General features: G+C 42.1%; 1 protein-coding gene across 1 annotated transcript in view; it reads right to left on the reverse strand.

The window, feature by feature from the left end:
• Pappa (pappalysin 1) overlaps positions 1-25,810 on the reverse strand; it is a 228,225-nt gene that overhangs the window by 81,839 nt on the left and 120,576 nt on the right. The window contains exon 10 of the mRNA XM_041632518.1: positions 8,330-8,523. Within this exon, the coding sequence (XP_041488452.1) occupies positions 8,330-8,523 (194 nt within the window). The remainder of the gene's footprint in view (positions 1-8,329; positions 8,524-25,810) is intronic.

The following is a 25,810-nucleotide window of genomic DNA, read 5'->3' on the forward strand; positions in this document are numbered from 1 at the left end:
TACAGCAAAGGCCATGTTGGCTAAGGCTGGTGACACCGCGTGAAACAAAGCAATAGCTTGGGGGATGGGGTGAAAGAGAGAGGGAGAGTGGGATGAATAGAGAATATTAAATGCTTACAGAAAGGCACAGTAAAGGATCTCCGAGGAGGTCTAAGCAAAGGCAGGCATGGAAGGAGGATCTGGTCCTGAAGCTGAAGTGGAGAATACAGGCACCAAGATCAGGGTGGGTCAGGCTTGGATGGAGGACATAAACAAAGCCTTGGAATCTTCCTAGATGAGCCGTGGAGAAGGATGGCAAGAGAAGGGTCTGATATCCGCAGAGCACTCTGAGGACTGAGCCTCAAGCCACAGAGCCCTGCTTGTTCTTGGCCTTCAAGTCAAATCCTCTGGCATCTGTGTGATAGAGGCTTGCTCTTGAAGCATGCCCTCGGGACTACACATGGCACAGTTCTTGAGGGGTAATCCATGCTTGGGGCCTGCCCAGAAGGGTTGGCTCACTCTCTGTTTCTTCTCTACCTGTCAATATTTTGTTCCCCTGTCAAACGTAGTTACTCTAGTACCAAATGTTTTATAGGGAATGAGATGGCAAATTAATCCAATGCTCCGTAGGAGGCAAACATGTACTGTGTACTTGGTATGTTAGCTCATTGCACCATCAAGACCATAACACAGAGAGGATGGCCTGCCCTGTTTGCAGGCGAGGGAAACTGAAGCTTGTAAAAGAGAGGTCCTTTGTCAGATGTCACAAAATTGACAGGTACACATTCCAATTTTTTCTGGCTGTGATGCTTAGGCAATGATAATGTGACAATGACGCCATAATACGGCCTCTTTGTTTACTCCCAATGCCCATGGCAAAGAAGCCATAATACGGCCTCTTTATTTACTCCCAATGCCCATGGCAAAGAAAACCAATTCCATGCTTACCTTCCAAGCCAACTCACCCGTCCTCCGCAAAGCACATCCTGCCACAGTTAACTCATATATCAGAGCACTTCCTCACCGTATGCTTTGCCACAGTAGAGGGTCCCATAGCATTATCTTTCTCCCTTGAGAATGGTGGCCATATTGTTTATCTCCATGCCATCCCATTGCTAAAAATGGTACTTCAGAGAGGTGGGACACCAGAATCACTCCATAAGAATGGGAGGATGGGGAGGTGCAGGAATCTATTTAGTGAAAGTCAAATCTTAAGTGAGATAAGACTTGGGAACTCTCTAAGTCGCTAGCTTCTCAAATGTCTGTGCTGGAAAATCACGTTTTAAAAATCTATATTCTAGGACTGGAGAGATGGCTCAGTAGGTAAGAGCACTGGCTGCTCTTCCAGAGTAGATGGATTCAATTCCCAGCCCCTACATGACAGCTTACAACTGTCTGTACTTCTAGCTTCAGGCATCTGAGGCACACATGCACAGACACGGAGCAGGCAAGGCATCCATACACATATACTAAGAAAAGTAATTCTAAAGTAACGCCGTGTGCTATTTTAAATCATGTATGTCCCCCAGTAACAGGAGACAACAGCATTTCTGAAAGAGTCTGTTATCCGAAGGGAAATCGCAGGCCACATAATCTCACTCCTACCTTGAAAAACAGAAATTATATGGGGATCAGAGGTCTGACTTGACTGATGTCACGTAACCAGGAAGCAAAGGGCCCTAGACATACCTATTTACAGATGTCAATTAGTAGCATTTGTTTCAAACTTTCATCACTAAAATATTTTCAGATGGAATTCCAAGTCCAAACACAATGCCAGAGTTTCATCTTCTGTAGAAGGGCAGATGAGTGAAGGGTGGAGAAAGAGGGCTGGGAAGGAAACCAGGAGTGTCTCTGAGAGCTTTAGTGGATTTAACATCTCTCACAGCCCAAGGTCTAATGGGCTTAAGGGATGACAACTTGGGGACTCCGTCTTGTGCTCGTCTGGAGGGAGTTTGGGTGCCCCGCAGGAGTGGACAGGCTGTAACAGAGCACGGTACTTTCTGTTCTGTCCCCTCAGATGACTTGCACATGTGCTCTTGAACAATTATTCAGAAACCACCAGGAGAAAGCAGATCCCTTGGGCCTTTGGGGAAACTACTTGGAATCTATCTGCTCCAGCGTTTCAGCATGTTCCCTTTCCCTCTCCTTCCCCACCATTGGCAAAGGCTGCCCCATTTTCCTAATGAGAAGAACTTAACGCTATGGTTGAAGGCAGGGACAAGGAGGGATGGGATAGACAGCCTTTGGAACTGTCTCCTCAGCATTAGGCACGGAGGCCAAGATTTCTCCTTGTTCTTCACAAATATTATTGTCTGAGTAGCACTGGGGAAATGTTTCCCAGTACAAAATTTTCTAGTCGAGATGTTTTCATGTGACACCTGTAGCAAGGTAGAAGGAAACAGGGAAGAGAGGTGTGGGAAGGATTTCGTGTCTCTGAGCCAGCCTCTTCAGTTTGAGAAAAGCCTGTTGTGTTCAGGAGGCAGCTGTGGAGTACACAGGAAATGAAGTGCTCGATGGGGTCTGGCATACAGGATGGCTTTAGAAGGCATTATTGCTGTTCTTTCCATCTTAGCTTACCCCAAGTTCACCTCAGGCTTAAAGCCTCAGAGAAGCTTCCCACAGCTCCTCTGGGGGTAAAGAAAAACTCCAAGCATCTGTGGCATCTCTGAGACCCCCTCCTGACTCATTTTTTCTGAGGTTTTGCTTTCTTATCAGCCTTCTTTTTTTTTTTTTTTTTACTTTTTGTGTGCCATTTGTTTTGTCTCTGTCACCGTCTTCGTCTCCATGTCTCTTTTTACATAGACAACATGCTCTTCATGCCCATCCCTTGTCCTCTTCCTCAGTTTACCCTTCTTAAGATAAGGTCTCCTGAGTAAACTGGGAGCATGGGGACCTTGGGAGAGGGTTGAAGGAAAGGGGAGAAGCAGGGCGGGGAGCAGAGAAAAATGTAGAACACAATAAAAATCAATAAAATAAAAATAAAAAAAAGTTTCAGCTCAACAATCACTTCCACAGATGTGTCCCCCAGCTCTTCTCTGGGGCTCCCTGTCTAAGCATTTTCTCCAGAGCATCAAAGTGCATATATGAAGATGGTTTTCATTTCATTTTTCTTTTACACATGAACAATCCTGCAGAGTCATATGCATGCATGTGTGTGTGTGTGTATGACACAGACTAGTCTCACACTCTCTATGTAGTCAAGGGTGATATTGAATTTCCAATCCTCTCTTCTCCCGGTGGAGATCAGAATGCCAACATGCCCAGACAAAATGCAGAGTGATTTCTGACCCTTATGCTCAAAGAACCCAGGATACATCTTGCCCTTCGCTTTGGAGATAAGAATGCAAAAGGACACTAGTGGGTTCCCCCACTGTCCTGACAAAGACTGTGGCCATCAAAGATGTACAGATTTCATGATTATCTTTTCTTGGTATTTTGGGGTTTCCTGTGTATAGCTTGTGAGAAGAGATAGCTTGTGAAAGACTGTGCTTCCCCTCTTTTTCCTTCCCTCCTCCGGCAATAACCAGGCACACATTCTAAACTTAAGGCCTCTGTTTCACATGCAGAGGTAGGGACTTGAAGTGCTCGCTCTGCTTTTTTTTTTTAATGCCCCCTTATACTGTACACATTTTAGAAGGTTTTCTGAAAAGGCGATGCTCAGGCTAAAGGCACGGAGGCTGAACGCGGTATAAATACACAATGCTGTTTCATTTCGTTATAAAGAAGGAATACAGAACTAAAGTAATCACATTAAGACAAATGAGTTAGAGTTGGGAGGATAAATACTGAATGTTTTCTCTCGAAAATGGATCCTACATTGTGTGTGTGTGTGTGTGTGTGTGTGTGTGTGTGTGTGTGATTATATACCACATCACAAGAAAAGTAGAGGAGGATTAACAGATACAGGTAGGGCTAGAAGAAGGAAAAAGGCGGGAGCTCAGAGTGTGAATACGACTAAAGTAAATGCTGTCCATGAATGCAAATCCCTTTCTGAAACCCACACTACCCCAATAAGGTAATTATTGAAAAAAGAGTGGAAGCAGAGGTTGGGTACCTCGGCAGGAATATGGAACAACTGAGTGATATTTGATGTACTGCATGCAAGAGATCCCACTTTCTTGGTATTCTTAAATGTGCAGGACAGACTAGATGACACAGAAAGCATTCATTCTTCCAACCATTTTCCCACACCCAACTCAGAAGTAGATGTGAGCTGCTTAGTCTGCATCCGGGCTCGTACCTGAACACAAAGGCCTGTGTCCCAATTTGGTCCTTGCCAGACCTTAGCCCAAATCCTTAGTGTGTTCATCTGTAAATGGAGACCACTAATCCTGTTCGGTGTGGAGCTAGAGAAACTGGGTAAACGTTGTTTCTATGATTTATCCTATATGTTCTAGAAGTGGGCACAGGACTGTTCCACACAGCATGCTGGCTGTGATCCCAGCTGGCATAGTAAGACAGCAACTGTGTGTTTCCTTTCTTGGAGAATTTCCTCTGGATTTTACACCCTAAGATCTTTGACTACTGTTTTCAGGTGACTATTCTGTTGCAGTGTAATAGTTAAGCTCTCAGAGAGCAGCAAGAGAGCCTTGGCTTTCTGTAATCCCTGCAAGAACACTGTGAATTCTAGACCATTGGAGCATCTCCATCTCTTCTTTAAGCCATGGCAAAGAGGGGCTGCCTGTGTAGACAGGACGAGGTAGCCTCAGTTGGAAGCTCTGGTGATGAGAGCACAAGGAAGGCGTACGTGCTTTGCATTTTGGCAGCCTTTGGTGTAAAGCATTAGAGAAATGTGAGGCATGGAAACAAAGGATGAATAAGACAAGATCTTTGCAAGCACTTAAACCAAACCAAACCATTTCTAAGGTTCCCAGAAGAAAGATAACCTGATTCTCTTTCTTCCTTTCAATTTTTGCTCGCTTACAGGAACTTCTTGATTCCAGCTGGGTCAGGAAGGTGCATAACCCAAATATCCAAGGAATGTCTCTTATTATAGGAGATTGGGCCCCATTTGCAAAACCGGGAAGCTTTGATGTGTCTGATAACATTTGGATACAAGACTCAGCATTCAAGGGAAGTTTTACTATAACCAAATTTGGGAAACTTGCTTAAGGAGAATGGGGGAGAGGGACTGGAAATCATTAGAAGTGGCAGGGTTATGCAAAAGCAAAGCTCAAGTTTAGATTGGTATTCTAATCTCACAAAACAGAGTGTTCCTCATTCTCCCTAGTCCCAAGCATGTGCAGAATTGCTCTGATGCAACTATGATCTGGAGACAATTCTCACGCCTATGTCTTTACACAGCGCAGAGGTTAGAGATGGGGTCTTAAACTTTCATGGGTATAGGTACATAGACCCAGAAAATACCTGAGCTTTTATAACACCACAGAAAGGCTTGCAGAGAGTGAGATAAAGTGGATTGTAAAGGGGAAAGGGGAAGAGCTATTCTTTTTCATAATCCCTAAGGTCAAGCTTCTCCTGGTGAAGATTGCAGACTGCAGATGAGGGAGTGTGTATGGCAGGGAGTGGGAACAGCCTCCATTACAGGAGACTATGATTTGGCTCTGAGAGGATTTGAGCCCCTGACACATGTCATCTAGAGCTTTATCTGTTTCCGTGGAATCCAGCAACTCCCCACTTTGGGTATGGGTTCTAGGTTTCCACTGTCATCTTCTAAAACATTCCTTCATGATTGGAATTTTTGCATACAGGTTATGTACTGATTTAGAAAACCACTGCACATCCTCCTGGGCTCCAAGGTAGACAACAGATTGGTTCTTTTGTAAATATTTATTTATTATGTATACAATATTCTGTCTGTGTGTATGCCTGCAGCCCAGAAGAGGGCACCAGTCCCCATTACAGATGGTTGTGAGCCACCATGTGGTTGCTGGGAATTGAACTCAGAACCTTTGGAAGAGCAGGCAATGCTCTTAACCTCTGAGCCATCTCTCCAGCTCCTCCTGGAGAAGGAGGTAACATCAATTCTGAAGGCCAAGGCTACCCCTGCCCCAGGATAGAACCATATCTCTGATAAAGGTTTTGAAGTGAATAAAGTTTTAAAAGTGAGCGCCCCCCCCCTCCAAAAAAGAGAGAGAGAGAGAGAAATAGGCGAGGTAGTTGGCTATATGTGTATGTTTAGCATGTTGGGTGGAGAAATTCAGCTACTACTGACTCCTTTACCTCTGTTTTATTGTGTTTTATTCGGTCAGTGTCTGGACTGAGATCCTATGGGCCTATTCATACATACATATGTGGGTGGGGTATAAGGGAAAAGGATGAGAAGGGGTTGGAAGAATGGATAATGAAGAAGGAGGGAAAATGAAAAGGAGAAGGAGGGGAAGAAAGCGAAGGGAGAAGAAGATCATGCCTAAGGAAGGAGAGGGATCCAAGGAACACCTTTCTCTCTTATTCTTCAATCCAGCTCTCAAGAGCCTCCCAGCTCCACCTCATGCCATCAAAGTCTTCACTAGGAACACTGACAGGGTAAAAATGAACTACTAGATTCCTCTAATCCCTGACCAAGGTAATGAGTGGCATAGCCATGTTTTCTCCTTGCCTGTTGCCATAAGGGAGCAATATCTTCAGAACTAGAGCTTGCCTATATGCTGCCTGTATGAGTGCATGTCTATTTGTGTGCACATGACTGTACCTGTGTGCATGGGCAGATGTGTACATGTGAGGTAGGGATATATGTTTTTATGCAAGGAAACTGGAGCACTGTTGTTCTGTACCCTCCAAGGCTTCGTTTTCGTTTTCCTGATGCTGCGTCTAGGCTGCACACACTGACCCTGTATACTCAAGCAAGGCGACCTCATTATGGCAAATTTCGTTACAGCTGAAGTGTCCTTACAAAGACTATATCCAAGCTCAGAGTAATGGAACCTAGTCAATTTCATTAAAATAAAATTGGTAACAATGAATAATTCAATAGGATGATTTTGTTTCCTCCTCTCCTCTTTATAGATCGAGAAGTTAGTATTTATAATGATTTTTTAATTGGATTCTTGTTTAGTTAGAACTAATCAGCCGTAATTCTTGACAGCCTTCTCCCTACAAGATTGGATTAATTGTCCCATGAAAGTCCTTTTTTTCCCAAATGAGATGGGGAATTTTTTCCTTTAGCTCACATGACAAGCAATAATCTTTGGATGGTTTTTAAGCACAGTTGCCCCCATTGCTCCTGTGTTTGAAAGGTTCTTAGAGTACTAATAATTCCCTCATTTGAATGACATTTTTCAAACACCTCTAAGAATAGGATGCTATCTGAATTTGAAATTCATGCCTCTTTGATGTGATGGAGAAACAATGACTGGACATCTTCTCTTGGCCTCACTTGTAAGTAGGTGTGTGTGCGCACACGCATGCGCGTGCGCGTGCATGCCATGCATGCATGTGAGCATTTACAATCAAAGCAAAACTCAGACAATGCTGGCTCCTAGCGTTATCTACTTGCTGGCCTTTGAAGATGGGAAAAGATGAATGGAGCCTAGTCTATTCTCAGAGCTGTGGCAGTCCACTGTGGGAGACAAGAGAGGACACAGATAAGTCACTTGAAGTTCTCTGTGAAGGAAGGACCATGCAGGCGAGACCAAGTGCTGAGTCATAAAGTAGAGGGGGATGCTGACCCATTCCTTGCTAGGCTAGCACTGCACATGGATGGCACCAGGGGATCCAGAGTACCCACATCTTTCCACTCTCCTGAGGGCATCTACTCACACATACAACTGAGCAAGTAAAAAATTCAATAATAGGAGCAGGAGTAGGAAAGATGATGAAAAAAGGTGAAAATGAATAAGTACTACTTTACACCACACTCAATAATTCTCATCGGACCCCAACCCAAGGCCCAGTTTCTCATTTATCTAAATTTCAGTTGGACCTCAGTGAGCTTGAAATAAAGAAGCCATATTAGAGAGAGATGACTGAGAAACATGGCTCATCTGTAAGGTCAGGAGACCGATTAGCTTCAGAAATGACCACTGTGCTGGCCAGGTAGAAGTACTGCCTTAAAAAAAAAAAAAAAAAAAGACCAAAGATTCTAAAGATTTCACAAATAGTTCTCACCCCCATTGAATTCCAATTGTATATTCAAAACAGAGTTCTTTCCTGTATCTGAGTCATAATATAAAGAACATGGGGCATAGCTGTTTTTCACATGATGCTTGCATCCCCTCCTTCACTGCTGCGTGCTGTATCCTTAACCAGTGGTACTGAGCAGCTGCTTGGCTGAAGAAATGCTCAGTTGGACCTGTCCTGTGACACTGTGTTTGAAGTGGGCACCTTGAGAGCCACAGCAATGAAAAGGGGAGCCTTTAGCAGGAGCCCCCCCAAATTAGGAGCTTACCTGGGATGCTGCTGGTTGCCCGATAACAACCCAACCTGGGCACTGCTGGTCTTGATGGGATACTGAAGCATTCGATGCCCACTGGTCCAGGAACCCCTGGGGTGTGTAGACACCACAGTCTTTAATGCTAGTTTTTTGTTCAAACTCTTCACACATCCCATCTCCATCGTGGAAATAGCACCGGCTGGGTTCATCTGTGGGAGATTGACATGGAAAGGGGGACAGTAATAAACATTTCTCCTTTGGCTTTAGCAATCAGTAGCAGCTGTAGAACAGAGCATCCAAACTAGAAACTGTTGAACCTATGGTCCTTAGTCACATTAGGATAGTCTTCTTTAGCCTTAAAGTGGAAAATAATTAAAGGAAGTCCTGTTATACCCAACAGCTTATTCAGTGGTTCTTATCCGGTGGATCAAGACCCCTTTGGGTTCCCATATGAGAAATCCTGCATATCAGATATTTATATTACAATTCATATCAATAACAAAATTAGTTATGAAGTAGCAATGAAAATTATTCTATGGTTGGGTGTCACCACAGTATGAAGAACTCTTTTAAAAGGTTGCAGTGTAAGGAAGCTTGAGAATCACTCGACAAATGAAACTGGCAGAGATTGTGCTGAGTAAATGAAAACATGCATGACTCCATTTTCAGAAGGAGTGAAAACTGTAGAAACTGAGAGCAGAAAATGCAATGGGGATCTAGAGGGACAATAATGGAAACTGCAAGGACCGAGAGTAAATTATCAACAATGAAAACGCTCTCGAAATTTGGTACCCAGGTTGGCGCTTATGGTTGACATTTCTGACTGCACACCTGTAACACTTTGAGAGCATGCTATTATGTCTGAACAACAGGCACACAGAAATTTACCATTCTAGGTTTGAGAAAGAACCTGGGATCATGGGTGTGGGGAAAGGACTTAAATTTTTCTGTTGTTATCTGTAAAGGGAGTCATTGCATTTAGGAACAGCAGAACCTTGAGTCTCTTCCAAGCCCCCCCAAATCTCTTGTTTATTTCTGCAAACAGTTTACATAGTAAGATATTATCCCACATGCCAGAATAAGTCTATTCATTATAATTTAGTTATTGGATGATGGGTATGAGCCCGCTGAAAAGTCCAGTGACCAGCATGTTAGGTACTTCTAACAAGGACAGAGATACGAGGTGAGTACTTCCCACAGCTTCACAATGACCATGGACAATGGTCAATTCAGATACAATAAAAGTTAAGATCCAACACAAGGGAAATTCACCATAAATCCAATCCCAATGAAGGGGGCTGCAGCAAATTATATTGTCCAACTCTAGGCCAAAGAGACAATTTCTATAAAGAAGAGAAGTATGAGCATTGCTCTTTGTGCCTAGCAGAGAGATAATGACTATACTCAGTATTCATAGAATGAAAAAAACATGACCTTTTAAGGATAAGATTATGAAGTTGGCTAACTTGGGTACCACCTTTGTCTCCCTTCAATGTAAAGACAGAGAGGGAGAAATTATAATAAGATTGCATAATATCTACTTTTTAAGATAACTTAACTCATTCCCCAAGGCAAATAACCCTTCCAGTACAGCAAAAAATTGTCCTAAAGGCTTATGTCTTTATGATTAGATTTATGATTATGATAAAACTGATTAGAACTAGAATCCGAGAATGGAGGGAGGTACAGACAGACACAGTCAGGAAAAGAGTTACCCAGCTAGATAGTAAGGTGGGTTATAGACAGGTAGACCAAAGTAGTCAAAAGATAGAGAAGAACTAGTATTAGAGAGACAAAGATTCAGACTGCTGAGATGGTCTAGTTAGGAAAGACACAACATCAAGCCTGATGATCTAAATTCAACCCTCCCAGGTGGTGAAAGGCGAGAACTGACACCTCCAAAGTGCACCTAACTTTCATACATGCACCCAGAAACCCTTTCTATCCCGTTAAGTAAATACATGGATTTTAAAAGGTTTAAAAAGAAAGAAAGTTGGAAGGAAAGGGAGAGCAAAAACAAATGACTGAAGGAGAGGAAGGGAGAGCCGGAAGGAGGGAGGTGAAGAGAAGGAAAGAGAAAACGACCACATCTCATTTCTTCTCCAACATTATGCTGACAAAGCTATTGTGAGTCTCTTTTAAAAATAACATCCGTAGAGTCTGCTATTCGGTTTCTCTTGCTCCTAGTGTCCTAGGGGAGCCTCTCTACTTCATCCGCCAGGGTTTTGTCTGGGGAATTCTCATTCCTTCCCCACGCTCTCTGCCTCAAGCAGTAAAAAGAACAGGGTAAGGAACTGAATACAAATGCATGGCCAGGAGAAACAAAGACAGCAGCAACAGCAATAAAACAAACTGAGCTTCTTGTTTCTGTTGCATCAATTTCCTTAGTGTCCCTTGAAAGCTTTATGTTGAACGGGAAGCAGGTTATTGTGCAGAATTTAAAGTCTACAACAAGGGCAAATGATCACCCCTATCTCACCTTCTGTGTAGCAGCCAGGTGACATTTATAATAGCATATATCCCACTGGAAGGGGGAAGGGATATTGTAAATATTGAGAGGAGAGAGAGAGGGAGAGGGAGAGAGAAAGAGAGAGAGACAGAGACAGAGACAGAGAGACAGAGGAGAGAGCTAGAAACCGCAGCAGACTTTCAACAAGTATTTGTGGAATGAATACATGGCTAAACTAGAGAATCCCTGACATGCACCTTCCTACTGAGACTTTGAAAGTTTTCTTTAGACTTTACCTTAGGATGAAGGATCGAGAACTGAGACACAAGTAGGGACTGGTTTGCAGTGGACCTTACACTAAGCAGTCTGTTTTCAACATCTAACCCCATCTTCTCCTGCCAAAGAGGAACTGAGCATTTTGGATTCATCACTATACGTGATGACAGATTTAGAAATCTGTCTGCCCATCAAGAACACTTGATGAAATGGACAAGGCCAACCTTCCCAAACTGAGTTTTTACAAGGTGAAACTTTCTCCTTGTTGGGAGGAAGTAATCTTAGTTTCAAGACTGCGAGGCACATGGACAGGCAATTCATCAGCCTTATAGAGACTTATTGTTCAGTTTTTAATCTGTATTGAATGTCAAAATAAAATACTTTGTCCCTGAATCCCTAAAGAATATGATAAAAAACCTTGTTGAGGTAGGCAGGCATTGTTTCACCCACCACAGCTTTGAAGGCAAAGTCTGGAGACATGAGACAATTTTCACTAAAATATAGACCAACACTAGGGTGGAGCTACTGTGGAAAGTTCCTAGGCATGAAGTGGCACTCCGGGTTTGAGCTAGCTAATGATCTGATTTTGCTTATTTGTTAATGTTATACATGGTCTTTTGCCTTTCTATATCTCATGCTAACTTTTGGGAACTCAAGAGTCTGGACCAGACATTCCTAAGTGATGGGATCATGAAAAACTAAAAGTTGTCAATGTAGAAAGGGGAGTGGTATGGGGAAGGCTGTAATGCTATGGGAGATGAGAGGGAAAAGGGAGCATCCCAATGTGCTTCTTAAAAGATCTTTCTCTATTTTTATTTAGGCATATACACCTGCATGACTTTATTTGCACTGCCTGCCTGCAGGAGGCCAGGGGCAATGAATCCTGTGCCACCAGACTCCTAAATGCTTGTGAGCCATCTAACATGGGTTTTGGAAACCCCAGGCCTCAGTAAGAGCAGTCAGAGCTCTTAGATCTTACATGAGAAGCCATCTCTCTAGGCTCACAATGCATGGGCTTAGAGATATACAAACATGAAACTTCCAGAAATAAATTTAAATTAAGTTTTCAAATACACAAAATTAGTGTGGTCGAAGCCATTTTCTGAAGCTTCTTGGGAAAATATTCTGTAGGGAAAGAGTTAAAAATCCTCCCTGAGGGCCGGGCGGTGGTGGAGCACGCCTTTAATCTCAGCACTCCGGAGGCAGAGGCAGGCGGATCTCTGTGAGTTCGAGACCAGCCTGGTCTACAGAGCTAGTTCCAGGACAGGCTCCAAAGCCACAGAGAAACCCTGTCTCGAAAAACCAAAAAAAAAAAAAAAAAAAAAAATACTCCTTGGGCTTCTAATAATTGTGATTCCTAGTGAGTCTGGCCCCACTAGAATATTAAATTATGGGAACAAAATTGAATGTCACCTTTGACCAGTTTCAATACTACTTCTGAGGCATCTTTAGATCTTCTCACAGTTTCCATTGGTATGGACAAAGGAGTCTGAGAAGCTCTTGAAGTTACCAAGATTCTACCCCAGAAAAGAAAAGGTACAAACTGCCTATGCATGGAGCGGTGGAGAATTTTGGTCCGAGGTGATAGACTTGACTTAGGATACAATGAAGAAACAAATCATTTCAATGTGTGCTTCTCCGCACTAGACTACCTTCCAAAGGAAGGGTGGGATCTCTGAGCATGTCTTTAAAAAGTCAGCTCAGCTTTTGAGACCTCATTGTGTATGTCTCTCTCCAGCAGATGGAAGAATGGCTGGGATTTCAGAGATTTTGTTCAGTACAATAGTTACTACTTTTTTCTATTTCTTTGAAAACAAGAAAAAAATAGTATTTTTAAGCTGTGCTGTTTATTTAAGAATGAATCTAAGCACAACAAACTTAGTGTCACATAATAACTCATCCAGGCAAACACAACAACAAAAAAGATGCCAAAGTGTGTAATCTTTGGATTCAAATAATAATGTCTTGGAACAGGGCAATTAGTAGTGGATTAAGACCCAATAGTTTAAATGATGGAAGGTTGGGGGCTTGCTTGGGGAGGATGTGTTGAGCTGTTTCATCTGGAACAGAAATATCTTAACCTGACGCTTCCTTTCTTTTAAAAATTCCCATCAAGGCCATATCACTGCCCTCACTGAGTTTTCTTCAGACCAAGACTTTCTTTATAGCTTCTTCAACTGGAGCAGCTTGCCCAGAATACAATAGACAGGGTGCTGAGGGCTGCTACAGGGCCCTCCACCTGCCAAGCAGCTTCACGTGTGGAATCTGAGGAGCTCATGCTGTCATCTGCTTTCTTCAAGGGCTGATCACAAGCCAGCATGAACCTGAAATCCCTTTCCCTGCCCTACAGTGACAGCTGGGCATCCTCTAGCAACCTGAACAAAATAGAAACGGAAGGAACCCTCGGTGCACTGTCTATGTCTCCTTCGATTTGGCCTGTAATCTCACACTGGACTTTCCACCTCCAGCTCCCTCTCAGTCAGTGTGACTCTAAAGGGCAAATTTCACTGTGTTTGGAATATTTAATTGATGTCTACAGTGTTTCAAAATCTTCATGTAGCTTTCAACTCCTTTCCTAGTCCAGCCCAGAATCCTTGTTTAACCTAAGTTCCAGCCACATCTCTCTCCTTCTTTTCCTTCATTCCTCAGAGCATCCACTCCTATCTCTTCAGCCTGAAAGCCGGTTCTTCAGTCTGCGTCTCCACCATGAAGACTTTCTCCAGTGTCTCCAGCATAGGGACGCCGGCCTGCTGCTCTAGTACATTTCTGTATTTCCAGTTTTAACCAGCTCTTATTTCCAGGCATATTATTCATTTCTTACAAACCATCAGGGATGGTACAGTCTACCTAAGTTTTCAATATTTAAAAATAATTTTCCTTAATTCAAAGTCTTTAAATAAAAACACAGAAACTAAGATTTCATATATTATTATTATTATTACTTTTCCTACCTTACATCTCTTAAGAAAATTTATTAAGAGGAATCTGTGTATATCCCATCTACTTTTTTTCCTGTAATTCATTCTTCATTTGTCTCTGCTCTGGCTTCTGTACTTAACTACAGTAGTCAGGCCCCTAGCAACCTCAGTGGTACTGAACTAATTATGAGATCAATATCTTCGCTTGATTTTCTCAAGGCACGTGGAAGTGTGACTCCACTCTTTCCACCTGAATCTCTCATCTCCCCTTTCTTCTCCTCCCCTCGTCTCCTCTCTGCCATATTACACCCCTCCTCCATGCCTCCATGCCATCCTGGCCCTTCTATCGTATGGCATCTCTCACATACCTTCATGTACAGTCTCTTAGATTCACTTTACAGTAAGCATTTCCAGACTTCATAGCTAGGTCTGGAAACATTGAATTCTTCTAAATTCTCTCATCTATCTTAAAACTTAAATAATAATAAAAAAAATCTGCCATTGAATTGTATTCACATATATGGATCTAGATACGGTCTCCTCTCTGAGTTCCAGTGGCCTATAGTGGGATTTCTGCCAAACGTCTATTTAAATGCACACCACAGGAACAACAAGAACATTAGTTTAACCCCTGGTCCCTTTCTCCATGTTAGCGATCAAGCACATCAACAACCATGCCACAGAGGAGAAATCCCAGCCCTCTCTGTTGTCTCACCTATTTGTCTTTTTACCCCACCTTGCACATCCCATCCAGGCCATCAACACATCCTTTGGCTCCTTTGCCTGCAGATATTCCAAATAGATGCAACCTGTCCCGTTGATGCCATCCTGGTCCATCATTTTTCAAGTGCCACTTTTGGATATTTCCTTGCCACCCTTCCCTTCAGACATAGTTATGATGCTTACCTAGAAACAACACACTTCCACATGCAATGTCTCAGGGGTTTCTCACTTTATCCTACACAACAAAACCAAGAATTTGTATCATGACCTACCAGTCATCTTTATGCGACTGTCTCACTATTATTCCTGTTACTCACAGGTTCATCTACCCACCCAAACACCCACATACCCATCCATCTACTCTTTCTCCATCTACCCATTCATCACCCATCCATCCATCCACAGAGATTGACAGCTGTCCATTCAAAAAGTTTTTATTTTCATTGCATTAGAAGCTTAAACTTCTAACAAATTTGTGTTTGTTTTTCTTGCTCTTTTTGTGACCTCTTCAGTGAGGAGTCAACTCAAAGAACAGCACTGTTTACATATAGTACGTGCTCATTCCCAAGTGGTTGAATCCCTTCACAGCATTTATTATACATCAGGAAACTCAAAGTTTGGAGTTTGGGGTGTAGATCATTGGTACTATGTTCACCTGCCATGTGTGAAGCCTTGATTTGATGACCCACAGGACCACACAAAAATATTTTAAAGAATATTTTGTATGTGTTGCTATTCTATGCATCCTTCTAAGCTTCATAGAAACGCATGTTTTATTTTTAGAATCTATAAAATTGCCTGATCATACTATGTGGTTACTATTTAATAATAAATAGATGTTATTATTTATACATCTTGATTCTGAGATAGCGCTAGACTGGCTCCAGCTTACTCAAATCATGTCCCTGATACTTAGGATAATGTCAGTCTTATAGGAGAAACTCAGTAAATGATTAATAAAGCTCTTGTGGAGTTTTATAATTGCCATAATCAATTATCTAAAATTGTCTCAGTGATCCATGTGTAATCTTGGGAAACCTGTAATCTCAGCACTTAGGAGGCCAAAGGAAAAGGACCATGAATTTGAGTCCTTCATGAGTGCATTAGCTTGGCTTCTGTTGATGTGATAACCTACTCTGACCAAGAGCAAAAGGAGAATGGCTTCTTTGACTTGTACTTCAGATCACAGCCTATCATTGAGGTATGTCAGGGTAGAAACTCAAGACAAAGCTTAGAGGAAGGACTGGAAGCAGAGACGGATGCTTCTTTCTGGCTTGTTTCTTGGCTCATACTTAGGTCTCTTTGATGATACAGTCCAGCCCCACCTGCCAAAGGATGGTACTCTCCACAGTGGGCTAAGCACTGCTACACCAATAACAAATTAAGAAAATGTGCCCGACAGGCAGTATTGGCACACACCTTTAATTATAGCACTTGGGAGGCAGAGGCAGGAGGATATCTGTGAGTTCGAGGCCAACCTGGTCTACAGAGTAAGTTTCAGGACAGCCAGAACTGTTTCACAGAGAAACCCTGTCTGGAAAATCCAGATAGATAGATAGCTATTTAGACAGACAGACAGACAGACAGACAGACAGACAGACAGAATGATATTTAGATAGATAGATATTTAGATGGATAGATTGATAAAAAGAACATATGCCCACAGACATGCCCACAGGCCAATATGATGGAAGAAATTCCTCAACTGAGATTCCCTCCTCCTGGAAAAGTCTAGGTTTTGTCAAGCTAACAAAAACTCTGATACTTAGTTATAATGAGAGACACTGCCTACAATAAAAACAACATCAACAAAAAATAAACAAACTGAACACCAAACCTGATTTTGAATTATTCCAACAGGTTATTCTACATAAAGACTTTAATGCAAGTTTTAAATGAAGGTCTAGTACACGTTCTGGGATATATTAATCATAACAGTGCAACTCTCTAACTAACTCATTACAAGGTCCCTTTGTTTCACCTTATGTCCTAAATACTGCTTTATTTTCTGCCTTTTGCAACTTTGAAAAGAAATAGAATGGCTGGATAGAAAAGAGAATATATATTGTACTGAAATTTAATAAAGGGAATTAGCAATCTTCTGAATTAGAATTGAAGGTATGTTGATATTACCTTGAATTTAGTATATTTATTGAATGGCCTGAAAGGATTGCAGCACAGATAGAGACCTGAATATAAAGACAACACATCCAAGAAGCCCGAATAATCAAAGCCCCAAATAATTTTTTTCTATCTAGGTCTCTTTGGAGCTCCAATTACATCTCATGATATGAAAGGGTGGGAACAATTAATAACATATGAATTATTAGTGGCAATGAAATAGATGTGAGCACAAGAACGAATGATGTCTAAGATCCCAAGACCTCTAAAATCAGCAACAGGAAATAACAAAATAAAATTTGACTTAGGGAATCCAAGTTAATAAATGGGGGGAGGGGGCTAAACATTGATATGCAAAAAGACAGCATACTATAAATAGATTCTAAGTGTTTTGGATATGAAAGGAAAGGAATGGAAAGAAAAGGAAAGGAAAGAAAAGGAAAGGAAAGAAAAGGGAAGAAGAAGGAAAAAGAGAGAAGGGGAGAAGAAAGGAAGAAGTCTACAGAAAAAGAAAGAGGAAGGAAAGAAGAAAAGAAAGGAGAGAGGGAGGTAGGGAGGAAGGAAGGAAAAGAGGAAGGGAGGAAGGAAGGGATCAGGGAGAGAGGGAGGGAGTCAGGCAGGAAGGACAAAGGACAGGTTCTTCTCTTTCTGGGCTTCAGTCTTTTCTTCTGGCTAGTAAACAAGTTAGGTTAAATAACTTCACAATCTTCAAATATTACTCTAAAATTTTCTTGGATCTTTATTCCTTTAACCTTTTAATCCTCAAGCCTGCATTTTTCAGTCTGAAATGGAAGACTGGAAAGCAAAATCCTTGAAAACTGTGAGCGCTGAACTTTTCTTGAAAGACATGGAAGAGGGTATTAATGAAACACATATCCTGTGCCAGAAATCAAAATTCCAATTTCAACTTTGCTCTAAATTATTCTTTGGCATCTAATAACTTATACCATCCTTCCACTACTCTCTCTGTTTTCTTTGATATTTACTCTTTAAGGCAACTTTACTTTTCTTATCCATTTTGTGAAGTGACTGGAAAGATCTGATACAATAATACACAGAAAATACTAGAAGGTGTCAATATTCTTAAGTAATGTTTTCACCTTTTTTTATCTCAGGTGCATACCTGAACTCACCTCCCAAATCACCAAATCTCTTTTCATTTCTTTACTTATGACTTACCATGACCATTTACCTGTTTAATGAAGGGTTATCCAAACAAATTCCCCAAACACAATTCTAAGCTCTCCTACAGCTTCTGTTTACCACTAATCTACTTCTCTCAGAACATTAGCTTGTCTGTTCAAATATTTATCTGATTGTTTTTTCTAAATGAGAGCAGCCATTTCATGAAAGCAAAGGACGGGTAGTTTTGTCATCATTGTGTTCAGATTCTAGACACAGAAGACCATCTGTAAATACATGCACACTGAATAAACAAAGGTCTGTGCTCCAAATGCCTTCAGTAACTAACAAAGCCCATGTACAGCCCGCTCACAAATGCAGCAACTGAGATTCAGAATAGTTAAGTACAGCACAGTTAATTGATGGAGACTGGATGGAAGCTTCACCTCAGTCCTTGGCATCCATGTATTGAAGGAGTCTGAAATGTTCAGGTGGAAGTACTCCCCCCTGGGAGTTGCCTCAGTTCAGACTCTGCCTCTGAGAAAGCCTGCCAAATGATGATCCCTCTCCAGAGATGCTCAAGACCACTCCCACAGGGTATTTAAACAGCTCCCAGAAAACAAACACATGGTGTTCTGTCTTCCTTTCCCATCTCCTCTCTGGGGGGCTGGAAAGCCATCTGGGAGCGTTTGCATCCAGGAAAGCTAGTTGTTTGTCTTTTTTTTTCTAATTCAGTTTAAGTTGGTCTAATTCGCATTATTGTATTGGTGGAGAGGTTTACTGGGGTGCAGAAACTTTTCAGAAGCCAAGGGTCCTGACTGGTTAGTGAAGAACCATTATTATTACATAAAGACTGAGAAAATGCAATGTTTGATAATCCTGAGAACTTCATGTATGTGAGCATAATGGAAGACCATGTATGTAAATAAAAATATATACATGTATGTGTATCCTTCTCAATCCAGTAAAACTCAGAACCCATCATTCTGTTACAGCAGCCTGGAGATTCCAAACAAGTAATTTGGATAAACTTATGTTATGTGTACCAGTGGGCCAAGGACTGGAGGATGAGTCAGGGCACCACATGAAACCAAGCCAGTAACCATACTCTGGCAAGGCTGGTCATGACTAAGGTACTGCAGTGCACTGGGTTCTTGGTAGGGTTCCCATGCAGTAGCCAGAGTGACAACATGGGTGACTCCCATCCTGAGCCCTGATTGGTCTGGCTCCACACAAAGTCCATCCTCCTGCCATATGCTTCAGAAAAATACAAAAGAATGAGGCATTCAAGACACAGCGTCCTCCATTTCCAATTCAGTGAGACACATTATCATGCTTGCAAGATCGGGAGACAGGAAACAAGCAGATCACCTTTGGGTAAGTTTGTTCTTTCTTTTATGTGATAATGAGGATAATATTTAGACCTTGGAATAGGATTTTATGTCAATTAGAATCTGTATGCTTTTTAATTTGTGTTGTTTTACTGCATTTTGTTCTTAAAGAAGTGTGTGTGTGTGTGTGTGTGTCTTTCCACTCTCCTAAAATGAAAAGGGAAAAAGACAAGAGGGAGTGAGAAGAAAGGAGGACAATGGTCCTAAATCTAATGAGTTAACTGGAATATTTGGACATAGAAATCAAAACCATGACACGTTTTGATCAGGTATAGAAAGGGTCATCATGACTTTTCTTATTCAAAACAGCTTTCAAGAATGTGTGGTAGCTCTGAGGTCAGTCTCCACTGCCTGAAAGAGGGGTTTGCCCATACAAAAACTGGGGATTGAAAATGTCGTTGCTAGCTATCAATCCCAGAACACTAGCCAGTGATGTCCTCTTGTATTTAGCTGGATGAACCGTGCCTTAAAAGATGAACTCTGGGCCACAAGGAGCTGCACTACAGTCAGAAAGTGGAATCCAGTATAAGCATCATGAACCAAGCAATCCTCATTCGGGAATAAAATATCTAATCTGAAAAGAAGGGAGCTCCGAGGGACATGGGAGAATACTTTCTTTCAAGCTTCAGTGGGTCTGAAAATGTAATCAGCTGCTTCAGATCCTGAATTATATGCACCTACTCTTTTCTGACAGACTTAATGACAATTGCCAGGTGTGATCTTGTCCCTAGCTATTTCTACAGCTTCCTCACCGCTAACGCATTCTATTTTCTGATTGAGGCAGATTGCTAGTGAGGTTGCTCCTTGAGGGATCCGTGCCCACCCTCACACTCCCTCCCCCCACACTCATGCAGAGAGGGACTTTGTCTAATGTCCCAGGTGTTTTCCTTATGACTAACCTCATTTAGTTTTAATTCATAGATTAATCATGCATACCTTCTGGAAACCCTATCTGTCATTCCTTCCCTAGGAAGGCTAGTTGCTGTTCCTTGCTGTATTACTATAGCATCATCTACTTGGCCAGTTAAAGTCACATTTAGTGTATTTGCTAAGTAAAGAAGAGGATGGTTTGCCAAGTGCTAGACTCTTAATTAAATGTTTCAAATACCTACAATTACCTAATCCTTGTAGATCTTTTTGTAGTTAGTGTTGTCATTGTCCAAAAGGTAGAAAGAAACTGAGGTTTGAAGACACTAAGTAAGAGAGTTGCAAGATCAAGACTCAAATCTACACTAGTTTGACTCTAACAACAACCGTTCTGTACGCCCATTCTCTACACTTCACACCTTTCTGAAACAGCTGTGGATACAGAGGAGGGTCTTCTGCAATGGGCTGCCCTGTTTCTTTCTGGGGCGCCCCATGACTTTGGGTCACTTGAGGGCTTAGAAATCTAAGGCAGCAGGGGGCACATCTTTGGAATGGCCAGCACCCTTCAGTTCCATCCAAGGCCTTTCCTTGTCAGGAAAATGGTGAAATAATGACTAACCTTACAGATGTTAGAAAAACAAAATGATAAGACAAATTAAAAGCACCCATCCCCCAAATCTAGCATTTGGAAGAAAATCTCCAGTAACCTTGGTTTCCCTGAAGGAAACACTTAACATCTACTACCTTGTGCTGCACTTAAAGTAAGGAGGGTCATTGACTTCAGTTTGGCTAAATGTTTTCATTTTCAAAAAGAGGAATCTAAGTTTTTGTTGGCAAATGAATGAAGGTGCTGGGCCCTGCCTGCAGGCCCAGAGTCCATTAGGAAATTTACTAGGCGAGCTGGGGCCTTCAGCTCAAGCACTCCCTTCAGACACAGTACTTACAAAGCCATCAATTTCCTTAACAAAGAGCATTGGCTTAAATGCCCCTTAAAGCAGCACTATTTATAGAGTTACCCACTTCCTTCTGAATTCTCTGCCTAGGGGGTGGCACGCCTGCTGTTCTTTCCAGCCACCAGGTAATTAGGTTTTGTACCCCAAAGGAAGCTAGCCTAGGATTGTGCTTGATACTCAAAAGCAGCACAATTTGGGGTTATCTAAGAGTCTTACAGGTAATGGAAATAACCACTCGATTCACCTAAAGTTCTCAAAAGTTTGGAGTACTGTCAGCAGAGGTGGCAATGAGAGGCTTATGGGCACCCGACTCCTTCTTACATGAAAATAAAATAAGGGTCAAAAAGGCTTTAATGACAGATATTACAAAAATTTGGGGGACTTCCTGGAAAATAGCTTAGTAACAAGCCCACTGTGTGCATGAGTCGTCCCCACTACTCTTTCACAGAACTGGGAAAGGAACACACATATCACACTCGGGGATCACCCTGTCTCAGGACCAGCTGATTTCCTCTTTAGATAAGAAGAAAGCCTCCATCCAAGCCACAGTCTGTTGGACTTTGAAGATCTTTGACGCCTGGATTCCTAAGACATAAAGTTGTCTCATGAAAAATATATCCTTCTTTAATCCATTTATTTCTTGTTTACTAAGCCTACAAATTATAAGCCAGTTTCTAGTGAGTGGAGGGAGGTGCTGTATGTAAATTTTGACCCCATTGTATTTTGCTATGGGATGTCTGGTGAACATATGGGAGGGACCAGCAGCTCAAAGTTACATTATCTTGAGAAAAATTGCCTTAGGAGTCAACAACTAGGCTGTATCTCTCCAGGAAGCAATTGGTGGTGGGGAGGACCTTGCCAGGAAAGGGGATGCTGTTAGCCAATGAAATGCTAGAGAAACAAAACAAAAAACATAGATGTACAAAACAAATTAGGATACTAGAACCTAGCCTGTAAATGACTGCATCAGACCATGAAGGTCTTGACTTGATTATGATTAAATCACTGGTTCTCAAAGATTGGCTGTGCCCCACCTGTAATTTTGGCTACAAAATCGTTCTATACTGCCTGTATTAGGAAACAGCACCCATGCCTTTATTCTGAGAAGCTGTTATGACCTACTTTGGTTTCCAAGTGTTATTATGACAACCTTGATCTGATTACCATGCTATGTTCTGCTTCTGTAACCTATCTGTTTACCTACCAGATCTCCTTATTGGAAAACTCCTTACCCCTGAACTAGCAAAACCCTTATCATGCCCACTGACCTCATGAACCCCACGTTAGGGGGAGAAAGCTGTGTACAAGATTTTTTTTTTAAAAAGGCTTGCTTTAATTAATTACTTGCTTTAATTAATTTGGCCATAATGATTTATTCTGTGTTTTTTCTCCTTGAATCTTTGGGATTACCATTTTCCTCAAAGGCAATGCAAAGCCACTGTGGACACATTCCAGAGGACAGGGCCAAATCAGATGTTTATTCTAGGAGAATTGCTTTCTCACCATATCAGGGGACAGACTAGGACTGGACAAATTGGGGAACTTGGAACATGCGGGAGCTCTCTTGTCACTCTCTTTACACAGATAGGCTATATGGTGTTAAAATTAGCCTATAGGAGGCACATCATTAATTTAAAAGGACTTAATAGAAAAATCATAGAACTAACTTAATTAATATAATTGCATTAAGAACCTATCCTCTGTATTATTATGACTACCGCAAAGGGCCTTGGGGAAAGCAATGGTGAGTTTAGGCTGTGGGGAGAGATGGATGTGGAGTAAAATACACATTTTCAAAATAAAGTTGGGATAGCAAATTATTGGGATATACGTAAAGATAAAGGTGGTAAGAATGAGGTTTTTTCCAAAATTCTTGTTTAAGTGTTTGATTAGTTAGTAGGGCCAACAGAGGCTTGGGGAGAAAGCTGGCCAAGTACATGTGCTGAGTGTATAAGGGAATCTCCAGTCCAGGCAGAGAAGCTAGATTTGTGAGTGGGCAGGAAAAGGGAAAGGCTGGGCAGTAGTTCCCCGATAGAGAGTTAGCCTCAAACATGCACGGAGGGAGAGCAGTGTGGGAAAACAGTAGGGCAGAAGGCACACCGGCAGAATCCTCGGTTCTGAAGGGATGACTCTGGCCTAGACAAAAGGGAGAACCGACGCTGCTGTGGACTTCAGAAAGACATCTGTACCAAAATGCACAGAGAAGTGAGGAAAACCAGAAAAGGTTAGCCAAGTGTAGCCAGAAGCATACTCAGAATATTGTCTTTAATCGTGCTGTTTAATCAAAAGCCCTCTATGACCTCCTTGTATGATGCATGATTCTCAAACTTGTTTGCTATCTCCCAAGGATAGGGTATTCTCTACTTGTGAATAAGGACACCACTGGTTTAGTACCATAATGATCAGTACTTATTGATCAGTTTCTGGTCCATGTAGTGGCAGCAAGGTATTCAGGCTTCACAGCACAGGAGGGCGTTGTGAGAGTTGCTCCATACACGAGCATCACACACATTCATTGGGTGCATGAAAGGAGAGATGATACAATACTCTGAGGTTAGGAACCATGCTCCCGTTTCTCACATGGGGAAAGATGCTAAGGGACTGGAGGAAGTGAGGGCTCCCGGGCTTCAGGTCCCAGCAGCCAATTATCCTGCCTGTTGATAAGTTCTCTTGGCAGAAGGGAATAGAGACAAACAGACAGAAAAGCTGGGGATTCAAGCAGTTCACCCAACATTTTCCACAGTAATGAGGCTGAGCACAAGTTATTTGAGCGGTTTTGGACTGCTGAATGCAGGGACAGCTCTTGCCAGGGTCTTCACATTCCTGCCAATGGCAGTTGATAGCTTAATTTAAACTTATGGATAATTTGGGCCGGCTTTCTGACTAGTGTTGAGAGGTAAAATCACTCTGATTTCTCATCAGGTTGGCTTGCCAAAAGCACTTTGTTGGCCCCTGAAGAGCATCCTACTCAGGGAGGTTGATGCCTTAAAATATTATTCCAGTCTGCTGTGCTTCTACCTAGAAACAATGCTTGCTACAAGACCAGCCCAGCCAGGCCTCTGGTGGTCCTGGATTAGGCTCCATCAGGGCTAGTCTATTTGGGGTCCCTACGAAAGGACTCGTCCTCATTTCTGACTTTCAAGCTGCATAGAGCAACTCTTGTCATCTGAGCCCATTGCTTAGAAATCTGTCCTAGACTCACCCACTCCAACCATATGCTTTTCGGGACTCTGAGGAGTCTTTCCCATTCATCCCACCATACTGGTCACTGGTGAAGCTTCACTGGGAAGGTCCATATGTAGCACAGAAAACTTGACATGCAGCAGGTGCTGCAAGCGGACAAACCCCTGTGTGAGACCCTCAGGGTCACTTGGAGCTGTTGGCTGCTGCACAAGGGAACACAGGGGGCAACTTGAAGTCGAGCTGAGCCTCAAAGTTGCAGATGTAAACGCAGGGCGCTTTATCTTTCTGTCCAGCAAGTTAAAATAAAAACCTTTACTGATTATTGTAATTTCAGATTTGTTTTTTTTTGCTAATTTCTATTTGAACCTTAACCAATGGCAACTTAGAGAAAGTGGCCTTTCAGTTACTTCCTGTGTTAAGCATTTAATGAACTGTAAATAAACATGTCAGATGGTGTTTCTTAAAGAGACCTAGGCATACTTTGTTATGAGAGTCTCCACTGCTTCTTGCATCGCTTCCCCTTCCCCTTATCTGTTTGCTGTTAGACTCTTCAGTTCCCATGTTACACATTTTATTAGGTAATCCTAAAGATAAAAATGTAACAAAAAATAAGTTGCTCAGCTCCTGAGTCACACTTTCAAAACTAAAATCCCTTACTGGTGAAAGAAAATCATGAATAAATTATTGAACATCTCTATGTCTTAATTTCTATACACAGATGAGCTATATGATGTTAAAATTAGCTTATAGGATCCACGTTATTAATTTAAAAGGACTTAATAGAAAAAATTATAGAACTAACTTAATTAATATAATTGCATTAAGAATCTATCTTCTGTATTATTATGACTACAGCCAAGGCAGGTAAGACAGGCAAGCTCTATCTGAAGGACTGGCATTCTCATGGAAGGAATCTGGGAACACTTCTTTTGTCCCTGGAGCAGATTTTATGTTCAAATCTCAACTTCACTACTTAGGAACACCTACTTCCAACCAACTTCTTTGTCTGTGAGGAGCAGGAAAGGAGGCCGGTGGCATGTGTGGGAGCCAGTCTGGCTCAGGGGGCACACAGAAAGGTTCATTCCTCTGCTGGTCATTTCTCAGCTCCATAAATATCGGCTGAATTGCTCACGCATTTGGGAGCTCTGCTGCGTCATCGAGAAAGAGGTCATCACAATGCATGTCTCCAGGAGCACTGTCAATGCCGCTGGGAGCTCTGCTGTGTCATCGAGAAAGAGGTCATCACAATGCATGTCTCCAGGAGCACTGTCAATGCCGCTGGAAAAGTGGCACGAGGGGAGACATCAGTGTTGGGCTACAGGTAGGGTAGGGCACAGATGCTGTCTGAGCCTTTGAAAAGTGAAGCCATGTGGGCTCAGGGGACCATTGCTTCCAGACACAAAATGTCCCATGCTTAAGCTTAACAGAGCTGCGAGCTGCAAGATGGGGACACAGAAGTGCTTTTCTGCTCAAAGATGAAGGACACGGGTGTG

Source organism: Microtus oregoni, unplaced genomic scaffold (assembly GCF_018167655.1).
Source record: "Microtus oregoni isolate MIOR12 unplaced genomic scaffold, Mior012 000041F_ref0000270, whole genome shotgun sequence".
In the NCBI taxonomy this organism is placed as follows: Eukaryota; Metazoa; Chordata; class Mammalia; order Rodentia; family Cricetidae; genus Microtus; species Microtus oregoni.